The sequence below is a fragment of the Gekko japonicus genome, unplaced genomic scaffold, assembly GCF_001447785.1.
Source record: "Gekko japonicus isolate JY-2015 unplaced genomic scaffold, Gekko_japonicus_V1.1 scaffold1, whole genome shotgun sequence".
Lineage (NCBI taxonomy): Eukaryota > Metazoa > Chordata > Lepidosauria > Squamata > Gekkonidae > Gekko > Gekko japonicus.
The window spans coordinates 2,501,987-2,518,213 of NW_015164181.1; the positions used below are offsets into that span (position 1 = coordinate 2,501,987).

The 16,227-nt window shown below is 47.1% G+C and overlaps 1 protein-coding gene across 1 annotated transcript in view; it reads right to left on the reverse strand.

Moving 5' to 3' along the window:
• RASA4B (RAS p21 protein activator 4B) overlaps positions 1-16,227 on the reverse strand; it is an 81,948-nt gene that overhangs the window by 36,672 nt on the left and 29,049 nt on the right. Inside the window, exons 2-4 of the mRNA XM_015408008.1 lie at positions 4,306-4,362; positions 2,974-3,087; positions 1,190-1,251 (exon numbers count right to left, since the gene is read on the reverse strand). Coding sequence (XP_015263494.1) covers positions 1,190-1,251; positions 2,974-3,087; positions 4,306-4,362 — 233 coding nt within the window. The remainder of the gene's footprint in view (positions 1-1,189; positions 1,252-2,973; positions 3,088-4,305; positions 4,363-16,227) is intronic.

Consider the following 16,227-nt stretch of genomic DNA (forward strand, 5'->3'; position numbering starts at 1 on the left):
TCTTCGCAAGAACATAAGAAGAGCCCTGCTGGATCGGACCAGTGGTCCGACTAGTCCAGCATCCTGTCTCACACTGTGGCCAACCAGTTCCTCTGGACAGCCAACAACAGGGCAGAGAGGCCGAGGCCTTCGTAAGAACTTAAGAAGACCCCTGCTGGATCGGACCAGTGGTCCGACTAGTCCAGCATCCTGTCTCACACAGTGGCCAACCAGTTCCTCTGGACAGCCAACAACAGGACAGAGAGGCCGAGGCCTTCGTAAGAACTTAAGAAGACCCCTGCTGGATCGGACCAGTGGTCCGTCTAGTCCAGCATCCTGTCTCACACCGTGGCCAACTAGTTCCTCTGGACAGCCAACAACAGGACAGAGAGGCCGAGGCCTTCGTAAGAACTTAAGAAGACCCCTGCTGGATCGGACCAGTCGTCTGTCTAGTCCAGCATCCTGTCTCACACTGTGGCCAACCAGTTCCTCTGGACAGCCAACAACAGGGCAGAGAGGCCGAGGCCTTCGTAAGAACTTAAGAAGACCCCTGCTGGATCGGACCAGTGGTCCGACTAGTCCAGCATCCTGTCTCACACAGTGGCCAACCAGTTCCTCTGGACAGCCAACAACAGGACAGAGAGGCCGAGGCCTTCGTAAGAACTTAAGAAGACCCCTGCTGGATCGGACCAGTGGTTCGTCTAGTCCAGCATCCTGTCTCACACCGTGGCCAACCAGTTCCTCTGGACAGCCAACAACAGGACACAGAGGCCGAGGCCTTCCCCTGATGTTACCTCCTGGCTCTCGGATTCAGAGGTTTAGCGCCTCTGAATGTGGAGGTTCCCCTCAGCCACCATGGCTAGTAACCATTGACAGATTTATCCTCCATGAAACTATCTAATCCCCTTTTAAAGCTGTTTATTCCTGTGGCCATCACTATACCCCCGGCAGCGAATTCCACATTTTAATCACTCCCTGTGTAAAGTAGCATTTCCAAATACTTCTCACGGGACCTGTGCCCCGGGTCCTCTGCCCACTGGGATTCTCTCTGGTGGGATGAATGGCCAATCACCACTGACTGTAACTGACTCAACACCAGTTAATAGAGAAGAACTGCCAGTACTGGCTTTAAAAAGTCACGGAGCCACCTCTGCTCTGTTTACTCACTCAAAAGTAAAAATAGATCCTCTGCTGGGAGAATCAATCTCACCTTTGGGATGCTCAGCCAGCAGGCTGTGGGTAAGGGAGACTTTCCCGATCACGTCATCCCGGCTGGCAGAAGAACAAAGAGACAAAAGGGGGGGGGAGAACAAAAGGTTGTCACGGACCACCACGAAAGGTTAAACCCTGAAAATGTCAGATTATATAGGCCTGGCAAACAATGCTCCCTCTAAACTGTAGAGCCTTGTGAGCAAAAACTCTACTTTGTGAGCCACTGGCATTAGAAGAGAAGAGAAGAAGAGATTGGATTTATACCCCGCCCTTCACTTGGAGTCTCAGAGCGGCTTACAAACTCCTCTCCCTTCCCCTCCCCACAACAGACACCCTGTGAGGTGGGTGGGGCTGAGAGAGCTCTGACACAGACTGCTCTTTTTTCAAGGACAGCTGTGCCAGAGCTTGTGACTGACCCAAGGTCACATCAGCAGGTGCAAGTGGAGGAGTGGGGAATCAAACCCGGTTCTCCCAGATTAGAGTCCGCACACTTAACCACTACACCAAACTGGCTCATTAAAGTTGTGAGCGAGCGATTTGGCTGCTACATAAATTTAGTTTGCTCTGGAGCCCTCCTTCCTGAGCGAAGGCAAAAATGTGTGAGCCGGAGGCTAAAAAACTGTGAGCCAGCTCACACTAACTCAGCTTAGAGGGAACACTGCTGGCAAAGTGCTGGCATGAACGGATGTTCCCTGTTCCTCTGTTAGTCTGCTGTTCCCCTCTAGCGCTGCATTCCATGCTAACTATCTAATTCATTTTGGAATTAGAGTGTGCACAGTATGAGATGGGTTTCGCTTCCTTTGCCTATTTCCTTTCTTTTGCATTACCGATGAGAATGTACACATTGATAAAACAATGCAAAAAAAAAAATCAATGCAATCATACATATAAACTTCGTTACATGCCCACACGTGCTCCGGCACAAAACGTAAGGTAAAGCGGCATGCAAAAAGATTTTTGATGCAACCATACAAATAATCCCATCTAGAATCTGCTTCTGCAGGTTTTTATCCATGTGCACATATACATCCATACCCAAGGGACAGAAAAAAAGACGGAAGGAACTGAGACCAATGTCAAAGCATGTGTAGACAGAGGTCTGTACAAAATGCAGAAATTAAAAAAATGCCAGAGTATAGGATGCCTAATGCATCAGTTCCGCTTTAGAAACAAGACCAGGTAATCCAGGGGGACATTTAGACAAGGGGAATTTTGAAAACATCCTTTGTCTGGGGAAGTGTAGAAGAATTCTTCCAACTGCAGTGATGTAGCAATCCTGCTGATACTGAACAAGCCTGCATTGTGTCAATGTCCAGATGGGGCATCACCCGGAAAACCTTAAGAGACACTCAATTTGTAATAAATCTATTTATTTACAACATTTATATCTCACTTTCTCCCCAAACAGGGCTACCAAAGCAGCTAATTTTGCAGGGTGTGTGTGTCAAGTTCCCCCCCCCCTTCAAATGCTTCGCTGCCCTCCTCGATTATGAACACAGTGGGAACGGGATTTTGAGGTCTGAAGGAAAACAAGATGGATGAAGTAAATAAATCGTGATGAGGAGAATGGTTCAGTCCGATGGTCCCAGCGAGCAGACGTTGCAGAAGATCTTCCTCTGCCCCAAACTCTAGACAACGATTTTCAGTACTGAGCTAGATGGCCCAGTGGTCCAGTTCAGTGTACAGCAATTGCATACCTTCACGATATAAGATGCTAGTAACCAATGACGGGGACGGAACAAAAGGAAGTATGAATGGAATCCACAGGAAGTGACATCATACCTTAGGGCATCTTCGTCCATCACATAGAAGGAGACACAATGGAAAGTGGGGGGCAAGTGGACCTCATATTCTTCACCCCAGAAAGGGAACAGGGTTTTCCACACTGTGGCTGTCCTGAGAGAAGGAAGGGATTAACCAAAAAAGAAGAAGAAGCTTACTGAAAATACATAGAAGAGCCATCCTTTGGAGACTGCTAAAGCTGAGAGAGCTAGGTCTACACCTTAAAGTTATAAATGTTCCTCGAGGAAGCAGCAGGAGGATTTCTCCTTCACACATAACAACATTTGGAAATCCAGAAGGAGCCCCCCCCTCCAAATTCCTGAAGATTTGGAGGCACAGAGCCTGGGAAGGGTGAAGTCTGGGGAGGGGAGGGAGCGCACCAGGGACATGATCCCATAGAGGAATTTCAGATGAGCGATATATTCCGGAAGAGGAACGGTTCCCAAACGGTTTCTGGTCTGTCATTTCAGACAGAACCGTTTGAGAACTGGTTCCCTTCCGGAATATATTTGTCATTTCAGACACAATCGCTTCTGTCCCGTTTAGGAAATGGGGCTGAAGCGTTTTACCTGTCAACCGCTTCCAAGTACTCCTCAGTTTCCTCTCCTGGTTCCAATGCGCTTTTCCCCTCCATTTTTCGCCCGCTCGGGCGGTCTCCGACTTTTTTTTTAACGTTTGCTTTATAGCGTTATAGCGCTATAACGGAACAGCATTATATCGATCCCATTGAAATGCATGGAGTGTTTTGTTATACTGCTATAGTGCTATAGCACTCTAAAGCGAATGTTCAAAAAAAAACCCGGAGATCACCCGCACGGGCAAAAAACGGTGGGGGGAAAGCCGGAAAAAGCGGTGCAGTCTGAAATGGCAAACCGCTTCAGATCCCACTCGTTAGCGGAAGGGGAAAGCCATGTGTGAAATGGCAGCCCTATACCGGTTTATTCCATGACGGATCATTACAGGCTTGAAACCGGGTGAAACTGGGTAATGTGAAATTCCCCATAGAGTCTCCCCCTTGAAGCTGTCATTTCCTCCAGGTTAACTGACCTATATAGTCTGGAGATCAGTTAGAATTCCAGGATACAATTTTTATTTAATTAAAACTGGATTTCTCTCCCCCACCCCTCTAATTACTGTGAACCGGTTTGGGAGCCAAACTTGGCTAAAAATTGGGATAAACTAAACTAAAAAAGTACTCTTTCTGAACTTTTACACACAGTCGGAAGCAAGGAAAATATCCCTGAACCTTGATGATCCTGTTTGTGGCTCCAGAAAAAAGGATGCGAGAAGAGAAAGAGTTAAATTTAGGGCAGGGAAGTACGGCCAGCTTACCTGATGATGGCTTCATTGTCGATTTTCACAATACAGTAAGGGTCACTGCTTCCTGTACTGAAAAAAGAAAAGAAAAAGAAATTAAGAATATCCATGGCAAAGATTACTTGGAACCACAACTTACATATGCTGATTTACGACAGTATTCACATCTAACCTCTCCACCTCAACCTTCCTCTTTTCCCCTTACACAGATAATATACACTTGGAACATTCATGACGCAATTCACATCAAACCTCTCCGCCTCAACTTCTCTTTCCCCCCTTTTAATCTTCCCCATAAGAATTCTCAGGACAATCTTCCCTTCACGTATGACAAGGCGTGACTCACAAACAGTCATACTGAAATAAGTGTTGCTCATCTATAAAGGTGCCACTGGACTTTTATTTTACCACCCCCCTCTCTCAGCCTAACCTAACCAACACGATTCGAGTCCAGTAGCACCATCCAGACAAACAAGATATCTGATAAAGGGAGCTTTGACTCTCAAAAGCTTCTGGATTCGAATCTTGGTCTTTTGGTGGTGGTGGAAAGTGCCATCAAGTTGCAGCTGACTTATTATGACCCTATAGCAGGGGTGTCAAACATGCGGCCTGGCGGCCGGATTAGGTCCCCGGAGGGCTTCTATCAGGCCCACAGTGGAACTGTCTTCTGCTTCTTCTTCCGGTTCTGCTGTTGCTGCAATATCGTAAATTTGCAGCTTACAGATGCACACCTGAACAGCATACTCAAGATTGCAACAGCACAGACATTTTGATGCGATAATTCAGAGCAAAACGTGTCAGTTAGCAGACACTGTTAAACAAAATATTGCAAGAGTGCTAACGTTTCAAGCATGTTTTTATTTTAAGTTTAAAAAAAACCTTTGTGTCTGTGTCCTTTATAAAGTTTATATCTACGCTACCTGGCATTACATTTTACAACACACATGGCCCAGCCCAACGAGGTCTCATTTATGTCAGAGCTGGCCCTCATAACAAATGAGTTCGACACCCCTGCCCAATAGGGTTTTCCAGGCAAGATACATTCAGCGGTGCTTTGCCATTGCCTGCCTCTGCATCATGCCCCTGGACTTCCTTGGTGGTCTCCCACCCAAATACTAACCAGGGTCGACCCTGCTTAGCTTCTGAGGTCTGACGAGAGGGGGCTTCTGCTGCATACCAATATGCCACCCTCTTGAAATTACCAAACAGGGTGGTTGAGAGGGTAAAGAAAAAGAAGAAGAAGAGATTGGATTTATACCCCGCCCTTCACTTGGAGTCTCAGAGCGGCTTGCAAACTCCTTTCCCTTCCCCTCCCCACAACAGACACCCTCTGTGAGGTGGGTGGGGCTGAGAGAACTCTGACAGAGACTGCTCTTTTTCAAGGACAGCTGTGCCAGAGCTTGTGACTGACCCAAGGTCACATCAGCAGGTGCAAGTGGAGGAGTGGGGAATCAAACCCAGTTCTCCCAGATTAGAGTCCACACACTTAACCACTACACCAAACTGGGGGGGGGGGGGAAGTAACCATATACACCACTCTGAAAATCTTTGTGGAAAGGACGGATTGTATAGAAAGACAGTTCTTTCCCAAACTTGTTAGAACTATACGGTTTTCTTGCCCACCCCCACGGAAGATCATTCAGGACTTCAAGGACTGCCTGTCTCACTCACAGAACTGTTGTCAGAACTCTGGAACACCTTATGGCGCTCTATCAAAATCCTTTGTATTTTGAAAGGTTTAATGTGGGATTTCCTGTGCTTAAGCAAAGGTTCTTGCTGTTGACTCCTGAGATAACTACAAGGTTACAGCTACATTATTTCCTACAGAGATAACCATTGATACAAAAAACTGCATCCTACTAAAAACAAATCGATTTGCCCAAAGGACAATCACATTAAAATCACAGCAGTTAAAACCCAACAGGACTACAGCCAGCTCCTACCAATCTGCAAATCACTAAAGAGTATCGCAGTTTTAAAAAACACACTCATCTTCTGAAAACAAAACCGCCTCCAGAATGCTAGAGCTGCAACTAGGGATGCCAGCCTCCAGGTGGGATCTGGGGATCCCCTGGAATTCATCTCCAGACTACAGAGGTCAGTTGCCCTGGAGAAAATGGATGCTTTGGAGGGTGGACTCTATGGCATTGGACCCCACTGTGGTTCCTGTCCTCCCCAGGCTCCATCCCAAAATCTCCAGGAGTTTCCCAAGCTGGAGCTGGCAACCCTGCTCCCACATCTCCCACCAGTAGCCAGGGAGGACCTGGCAGTCTTAGCTGTAACAGAAGATGTAGTCTAGCTGACGAAGTTCATATCTGTCATGGGGAGGTGCGCACCAAGAAGAAAATGTTCTGAAGAACTCTATGGACACCTTTGGCTACACATGAATAAGCAGCCTTTTTTCTGAGACTTCATGGACAGTGGCCTGAATCTATGTTGCTGAAATTGTAAAGAGCCAGTTTGGTGTAGTGGTTAAGTGCGTGGACTCTAATCTGGGAGAACCGGGTTTGATTCCCCACTCCTCCACTTGCACCTGGCTGGATGACCTTGGGCAAGCCTAAGTTCTGGCACAGCTGTTCTTGAAAAAGAGCAGTCTCTGTGAAGAGCTCTCTCAGTCCCACCCACCTCACAGGGTGTCTGTTGTGGGGAGGGGAAGGGAAAGGAGTTTGTAAGCCGCTCTGAGACACCTTTGGGTTGTGACGGGTGGGGTATAAATCCAATCTCTTCTTCTTCTTCTAAAGTAAAGGTAAAGGTTCCCTTACTCGAAAGCCAGTCGAATTCGACTCTAGGGTTGCAGTGCTCATCTCCGTTTCAAAGCCGAAGAGCCAGCGCTGTCCGAAGACGTTTCCGTGGTCATGTGGCCGGCATAACTAAACACCAAGGCGCACGGAATGCTGTTACCTTCCCACTGAAGTGGTACCTATTTATCTACTTGCAATTTCTTGCTTTCGAACTGCTAGGTTGGCAGGAGCTGGAACTAGAAACGAGGGGCTCACTCCGTCATGCGGCACACTCGGGTCTCGAACTGCTTAACTGCCGACCTTCCACAGCCTGCAGTTCAGCATCTTAACCACTTGAGCCACCGCTCAATTAGTCTATGCTAATTTGAGGCCTTCCTCTGGATGTAACTTTTGTACCACCTAACAGAGTTCTCAACAATGTTAGGTAGATAAAAGCTAGCTTTATTGTTTTGGGTTCTGTGTGACTTTTGGTAATTTGTTGGCTATTCTTTCAATAAACTGGTTACTTGTGTGCTTTTGCCCTGGGATTTTATGGGGTCAGCCTATTCAGCTCCTTGATAAGCGGGATAAAGATGTACTAAATAATAAAGAATATTAAGTGAGAAGTGTTGACCTGCAGCACAGTAGCATCCTCCTGTGTGCATAAAGGTAAAGGTTCCCTTGCTCGAAAGCGAGTCGAATCCGACTCTAGGGTTGCGGTGCTCATCTCCGTTTCAAAGCCGAAGAGCCAGCACTGTCCGAAGACGTTTCCGTGGTCATGTGGCCGGCATGACTAAACACCAAGGCGCACAGAATGTTGTTACCTTCCCACCGAAGTGGTCCCTATTTATCTACTTGCAATTTCTTGCTTTCAAACTGCTAGGTTGGCAGGAGCTGGAACTAGAGACGGGAGCTCACTCCGTCATGCAGCACTTGAGTCTCGAACTGCTAAACCACCGACCTTCCACACCCTGCAGTTCAGCGTCTTAACCACTTGAGCCACCACAGCTCCTGCGTACATACGTGCCCATATTTAGGATATTCCAATACAAAATAATTTGAAGGATCGAATACAGATTCTTACGATTTCCTACTAATAACACTGCTGTAATACCAACAAGAGGGGAGGTTCTTTTTGCTCAAGAAGGCCAAAGAGGTTACCATAGAGACGTCATTGATCTTGGTATGAATGCTCATTCCGCTGTCCTCTTCGGTTAGTATGTTAGGCCACATGTGAAAAATCTGCAAAGACCATTTGGCCAGACTTGTAAAGCAGCCTGGAATCATCCCCATATTGCTGTTGGGTTGCCAACCTCCAGGTGAAGCCTGGACTCCCCCAGGAATTACAACTTTAGTCCGGGTTACATAGATAATTTTGCTTGCAGGAAATGGCAGCTTTGGAAGGGAGGCTCTATGGTTTATTGTAGAATCTAGGAGACTCTTGAGAGTCCCTTGGACTGCAAGGAGATCAAATCAGTCAATCCTAAAAAAATCAACCCTGACTGTTCCCTGGAAGGCCAGATAATGAAACTGAAGCTCAAATACTTTGGCCACCCAATGAGAAGGGAGCACTCACTGGAGAAGACCCTGATGCTGGGAAAGACTGAAGGTCAAAGAAGACGGGGACGGCAAAGGATGAGATGGTTAGACAGTGTCATAGATGCAACGAACATGAAATTGAGCAAACTTCAGAGGACGGCGGAAGACCGGAAGGCCTGGCTTGAGCTGGTCCATGGGGTCACGAAGAGTCTGACTCGACTGTGCGACTGAACAACAACAAACGGGAAACACAAGTCCTCGAGTGACATCACCCCCCTTGGAGCTCCCTTCCCAGACTCTGCCCTTCCCAGGCACTGCCCCCAAATCTCCAGGAATTTCCCAAGCTGTGGTTGGGAACCCTAATTGCTGTCGAGAATGAGAAAGAAATTGTGTGATCTTAGGCCACCATGCATTTGTGGCAGGACTGAGCTTCATATGGGGGTAAGGCTTGCCAACTTTGGCTTGGAAAATTCTCAGAGAGTTGGGACTGGCACCCAGGCAGAGCGGAGTTTGGGGTGAGGAGAGAACTTAGAGGGGATGTGAGTAAGGTTTCCAACTCTGACTTGGGAAATTCCTGGAGATTTGGGGGCAGTGCCTGTGCAGGAGAGAATTCAAGTAGGGATTTCACCTAGAACCTATGGTATACTATAGATACCAGTTTGCCCTATGAAGCTGCCATTTTCTCCAGGGTGAGACCACTCTAGGACTTCAATTTCTCTTACGACTCTGTGGCATACAATGCCGTGGGAACTGATCTCTGTAGTCTACAGATCAGTTGTAATTCCAGGAGAACTCTCAACTGCACATTGCCGCCGGTAACCCTTCATGAGGGAACCCGTTAGCTACTCTGCTACACAAGCTTTTAAATGGCATCGGATTGGATCTCTAGAATCACATGCTTTCCCAGACCAAGAGGATTATGGGCAAGGAGCCAGCATTTGATCAGCAGAGCTTTCGATTCAACTTCTGCCTGACCACACAGGACAACAGAAATATGTCTGTGTATCACCGGAAACTATGCCTCTGGCACACTTTGATCTTCGCCGGAATTCCTGTCTGTGGCCACCCTTTGAAAGCTTTAGAACTGGTCCACAACCAATGCTCCCTCTAAGCTGTGGAGTCTGATGAGCAAAAATTCTACTTTGTGAGCTACCGGCATTAAAGTTGTGAGCAAACAATTTGGCTCCTGCATAAATCAGTTTGCTCTGGAGCCCTCCTTCCTAAGCGAAGACAAAAATGGGTCAGCCGGAGGCTAAAAAACTGTGAGCTAGCTCACACTAACTCATCTTAGAGGGAACACTGGCCACAACTATGTACTTTCATCTCGGGTGGAGCCAGACAACCGTTTTAAAGAGCTTTGAAGATGACCGCATGACAGAGAGGCACCATGTCATGTCCACACACGCACTTCTTTTCTTCTGATGTCACCTCCGGTTAACCAAGTTTCTGAAACCAAAATCGTGACAAACCTGTTTAGTCAGAGATAAAAGCGGAAGTAGCATTCAATTGCCACCTTTCCCCGGGCTTAACTAGGAACAACAGACTGGCTCCCAAGATCCAATACCGTATCACAGGTAGGAGTGTCAGAACAGGTGAGATCTGGGTTCAAATCCGCACATAAGCCATGAAGTTCACTGGGTAACCTTGGGCCACTAACTCTCTCAGCCTAACCACCACCACCCATGGGGTGGCTGTGCGGATAAAACACAAGGAGAGGAACTGGCGCCTGGAGCGCCTTGATGGATGGACAGAGGAAAAGTGGCAAACCAAAAGTAAAACAACTGAGCAAAAAGGGTTTTTTTTGGGGGGGGTCCTATAAGTAAAATGCAACCGCTAGGAGGAAAAAGCAGGAACCTGCTCAGAGTTGCATGTGCAGCACACTCCACTAGGAAATAGTATCTCAGATGACAGGCGCCTGGCGCAAAAATTCTCACTTCAAGGCCCCCAGTATGAAAAGATAGCCGGAAAGGAATCCTGGCTGCGGAACAGTCTGGGGGCTCATCTCTGAAGACAAAAGCCATTCAGCTGCCAAGAACTGGTTTTTATACTGTTTGAGTCTTCCATCTCCAATGCATGAGAGCACACATGACACAAGCTCCGCCCACCCAACCCCAAGCCTGCTTCTCCAAGCAGAATACCAGCTGAGAAAATGCAGATAAGTTTTTTTCTTTAGGCTGGAAACGGAGCATCTAATTCCCTGGTTGTTTGACTACACATGCAAGCATTGCTGCAAGACACTGAATTAGGCAACTAAAAGACTCCTGGGAGCCCCAAAATGTTCACCCACAGTGGAGGCTTACCTGTAACATCTCTAAACGATTCACTGCATTTGTTGTGGCAGAGGCAGGGCTATTTTTGGGCAGGAACGCACAGGAACGGAGTTCCGGCTGGCGCCTGAGTTGGCCACACCCAGCAGGAACTCATTAGCATAATAGGCCACACCCAACAGCAGGAACTCATTAGGATTGGCTACAGTAGGGGTGTGTGGCCTAACATGCAAAGGAATCCCTGCTACAAAAAAAGGTCCTGGGTTTTGACAACAAACAAGGTAAACAGAATAAGAAGCAAAAGGTGGGTGTGGCTGGATGACCACACTTCTGGCAACACAAGGCTGCGGCCTAATATGCTAATAAGCTGTGGTGTCAGGGTGTGGCCTAATACGCTAATGTGTTTCAGCTGTTGGGTGTGGCCAATTATGCTAATTAGTTCCTGCTGGGCTTTTTCTACCAAAAAAAAGCCCTGGGAAGAGGTAAATCTGTTGCCTCTCTGAATCAGGAATGATAGAATCTGCTCTGACGAGGATGGCCGAAGATAATATGATCTTGTCTGATCTCTAACACTAAGCCGGGTCGGTGCTGGTTAGTATTTGGATGAGAGACTACCAAGGACTTTCACAATCTCTATGCAGAGGCAGGTAATGGCAAACCACCTCTGTATGTCTCTTGCCTTGAAAACCCTCCAGGGTTGCCCTAAATCACTGCAACCCGACTGCACTTTAGAGAGACAGAACCCTTCCATAATTCTTTTGTGTGTGTAAAGTGCTGTCAGGTCACAGCCGACCTACAACGACCCCATAGGGTTTTCAAAGCACCAGACTAACAGAGGTGATTTGCCATTGCCTGCCTCTCAGAGGAGGCTGCCTGTAGCAACTTTGTATGAATCACTACCCTGGCTTTTCCATCAGGAACCAGTCAGGTCAGTGACTCACACAGAGATACAGAGAGTATGCTCCTCTGAGGGATGGTGAGTCCTACGTCTTATACACTCTAAGAACTCTCCCCTCTCCTTTTGTGGCATGGACGTGCAGGGGGAAACGCTCCTCTGGTTTTTAATGTGGAATTTGTTTCAATGTGGGATAGCCATCAGCAATTTAACACACACACACAAAGGAAGCATACAGAGAAGCCTCGACCGGATGCCGGGAAGAGCTAATTAGGGGAAATGGGAACTCCCTTAGAAAGGTCATATCTAAAAACACCAGAGGGGCCTGTCTACTTTGAGCAGAGTGTAACAGAATGGATAAAAGGCTTTACCTGGAATTCAACACACGTTGCCAGGTGCAGGAAAGCTGAAACACCAGTCATAAACCAGCACGTGTTCACCAAGTGCAGTAGGGACCTGTACCCTTCACATTTCACAGGGTTAAATGCAGCTTACATGGAATATACCACAGGGAGGGACCATGGCTCAGTGGCAGAGCACCTGGTTTGCAGGCAGAAGGTCTCCGGTTCAATCCCCGACATCGCCAGTTAAAAGGATGAGATAATAGAGAACGAACCAGACATCTATCCAAGAGAGCTGCTACCAGTCAGAATAGAGCATATTGACATTGACAGACCAAGAGCCTGACTCCATATAAAACAGCTCCACGTTGTTAGAGAATGAACTTTATATTTAGCTTTATGAACTATATATTCATTGCTACGCACACAATGGACTGTGCACACACACACATAGGCTCAGAGAACTGTACACTTCAAGTCACCTGTTGTGATGCAACACATAGAAGGTTGCCTGCACAAGCCTTACACGTGTAAGTAAGGTTTTAGCTACACAGTTACCAGCCTGGTGAAGAAGCACACACCTCCATTATTGTGAGCAGTAAGAAACAACAACTTGAGCAGAGACAGCCCCCATTGCAGAATTACTTGTGGTCACAGAGGACACATCACTGCTTTGTTCCTGCATTGGTATTTCCTGCCAAATGGACATTTGGTTCACAAAGAGAATGGCCAGCTTCATCTACACTACAATGGAGCATCCTGACGGCCAAGGTTTTCACACCTGCCCAGATGCCCTTCTTTGAGTAAGGTTTTAGATTTCAATATTGGCCACTCCTTATAGGTAACCTCCCACTTCTATAGGCAACCAATAGGATTGTTTTTGGGACGGACTAACAGGTAGGTGGGTCCACAGGTTGGAACAGTTACCTCCCACTTAATGGACCCACTATGAAAGGTAAGGACCATTCACCTGGCCCTTCCTAGCTAGCAACCCCTGCAACAACCCCTGTCTGCTTTTTACTCCTCTTGAGACCCACTTGCTATCCCCAACCCTTGCCTCTACTTTGATCTCTTGATCTGCAGTCAAGAGACCCAGACGTTCTGGCTGGTTCTAGTCAAGTGTGAATTCCCTTAGGTTTCTATTTCTTCCCATCCATTTTTCATTGGAACAACCAAGCTGCGAAGACACATAAGTATAGCCCATCATCACCCCCACCTGCAAATGCAACCGTGCTTATTTTAATACTGTATTTCTAAGGAACTTGATTGAATGTGTGAGTGCATCAGTATTGTTTGTATGTCATCTATTTTCTTATGTAAAAGACATCTATTTTAACCACAACAGCCTCGAACTCCTTTGCTGGTGACCCTTGGTGGGAACAGGACCTTGGTATAGTTGGCAAGGACCCATTTATAAATTGCCAATTGCTGTAAATAAAGCAATTTGGCTAACAACGTGTTCATGTATGTTCAAACCCAATTGGGTTATTGCCAAAGGCCCCCTCCCCAATTACCGTCTGCTACGGGCTCTTATCCATTTGCAGTATTCAAAACTCTGCAGCTGTGTGTCTCATACTGATTGTCTACAGCATGTTATGTATAGCGGAACACATGCCTGCAGCGCAAAAGATGTCACACTGTACACTGAATAGCACCTTAGTGGGAATGCACATGCTTTTACATGCATATGCACTACAGACTTCCAGAGAGCCAGGACAGGGAGCCGAACCCCGAAGGAAGACTCATGCTCACACCGCCAGTCTTTTAATTTACACCCTGACCCTGCCTCTCTTCCCGACAGGGGCCCAAACTGGCTGGCATCATTCTCTTCTCCTCCATGTTCACCTCACAATTACCCTTTTGGATAACTATAGCAAAACTGACCAAAATTCAAAACAACCCAGCCTTGCTGACTCAGTGGAGAAAAACCCATAAAGTTACCAAAAATAGAGACAGTGATTCACCCAGGACAGGTTCAAGAACAGCGTGGGCGTCCTGGGAAAGGAGGGAATGCCCATAAAAAGAGGTCGTTTTAGCACATTTGCCCTTCGAGGCTTAAGTTGCAAGCTGGCAAACAGAATATTTATAGAACCCTGAGGCATCCATGCCCCAGAGCCTCCAACTGACCCCTTTCCTTGCCAGACCACTTTGCAGGGAAGCTCCCACAAGACCTGCTCAATTTGCTGTTGTCACCAGTGAAGCTGACTAGACCGCCCCGGAAACTCTACGAAGACATATCTAGGGCTGCCAACTCCAGGTTGGGGAGTTCCTTGTGATTTGGGAGGTGGAGCCTGCATAGGACAGGATTTGGGGAGAAGAGGGAACTCAGCAGGGTGCAATGCCATAGAGTCCACCCTCCAAAGCAGCCATTTTCACTTGAGGAACTGATCTCTGCTGCCTGGAGATCAGCTGTCATTCTGAAAGATCTCCAGGCCCCACCTGGAAGCTAAAAAGGCTAAAGAACTTCTCGGCTACAAAAATCCCTGCAGTGGATGTCTCCGGCCAGGCGGTGGCAGTGTGGCGATGTGACATACGGATCCTGAAGCCTGGTCGACAAGCAGCCGTTTGGAAAATGACTGAGCCAAGCCAGAAGACGTTTCCACCGTGCAGTGACAGCGTGTGCAATTAAAAATAATGAATATATGTTGTCCTCCCTATCCCCTTTGAACATTGTTAGTCCCCTGTCTAATGTGTAACTGTACATCGCTTTGGGCCCACTGGGGAAAGCGATTAATAAATTGAAATTATTATTATTATTATTAGCCCAAGCAGGGCCTCGGCGGAGGACTGGAGTGGGTAGGTTCGTATGGGAGGCAGCAGTCCTTAAGGTATCTTGGTCCCAGCGTGTTTCGAGAAATTCGTCTTCAGGCAAATTATTTTTCCTGGAACCAAAGCTCACAATGCTACATGTCTGTCTCTGTAGCTGTGGACTCCTCTACAAGATAGATATTGTTCTTTAGGTCCTTGTTATCAATGTAGTATAATTAATAAGATACACTAGGGACTTTATTGTATATTTAAGCATATGATTTAAACAAATATATGAAGACAGTAGCATATCAGCAGGGGTCATTTTGTAGAAAAAGAGGTGCAGGAGCTCATTAGCATATCTCATTAGCATAACTTATTTGCATATGCCACGCCCCCTGACATCACTGGAAGTGTGTCAGAAGGCAACACCCACCACTCAGGCTCCACTGGACTATTTTGGATTGCTCGTTGTTGGGAGGGGGGGGACATGCAGATCTGTCCTCACAGAGGAGGGAGAGCTTGTACCTAAATAAAACTTGGTCTTAAAGGTGCCACTGGACTGTTTTGGACCAGGGGGCCGGGGGGAGCTCTGCAACTTACCTGGCTGCTTCTTGCTCTGACTGAGGGCTGCTGGGAGCAGGGGGTAGGGCTTGTTGCATGTGCCCGCCCCCTGGGCTCTTTACTGCTGGAGCTCCGTTCCTGTACGCTCCTGCAGGAAATGACCCCTGCATATCAGTATTGTGTGTTTTGTTCTAGCACGGTGTTTTACCACGTTTGCTCAACCTTGCCGTGTTTCCCTACATTTCTAGCTGGCAATCCTACCTTTCTAGCAATTACTTTCTAATGAGTGAGACCGCCAAATCCCACTTGGCTGTTTTTTGCCACAGCAGTCTCAGGTGTACAGTGGCTCTGATGAGGAAAAAGGTGTTCTGCACATGCTCAGAGGCAGGGCTATTTTGGGGCAGGAACGCACAGGAACGGAGTCCCGGCTGGCTCCCAAGTTTTCCTGGGGGAAAAACCCAACCACCATTGTATGTAGTTAAGTTTGCCAAAAACTGAGAGAAAAACTGTGTCACCCCTTTACTAGCGCTTAATGTACAGGAAATGAGCAGTTGAAGCTTTTCAAGTGGAGGTCAACAACATTACCTGGTATGTGGCCTCTAAACCATTTAAGACATCATGTTTAAACAGTGATGCTTTGTTGCAGGTTTGTTTCATGCTCCGTTTTAGATTTCTGCTTTTTTTATTTCTGTAGTCCAAACCTACGGCACTGTTTATTGATGCCCCATCCTGTCAATTATATTTGACTGATGCTATGAAATTCGCCTGGAGTCTCAGTGAGAAAGGTGGACTATGAGTATTGTAAATAATAAAGAAATGACATCCTGTTAAGCTGCTGTTAAAGGGGCATGACTCTCTTTCCC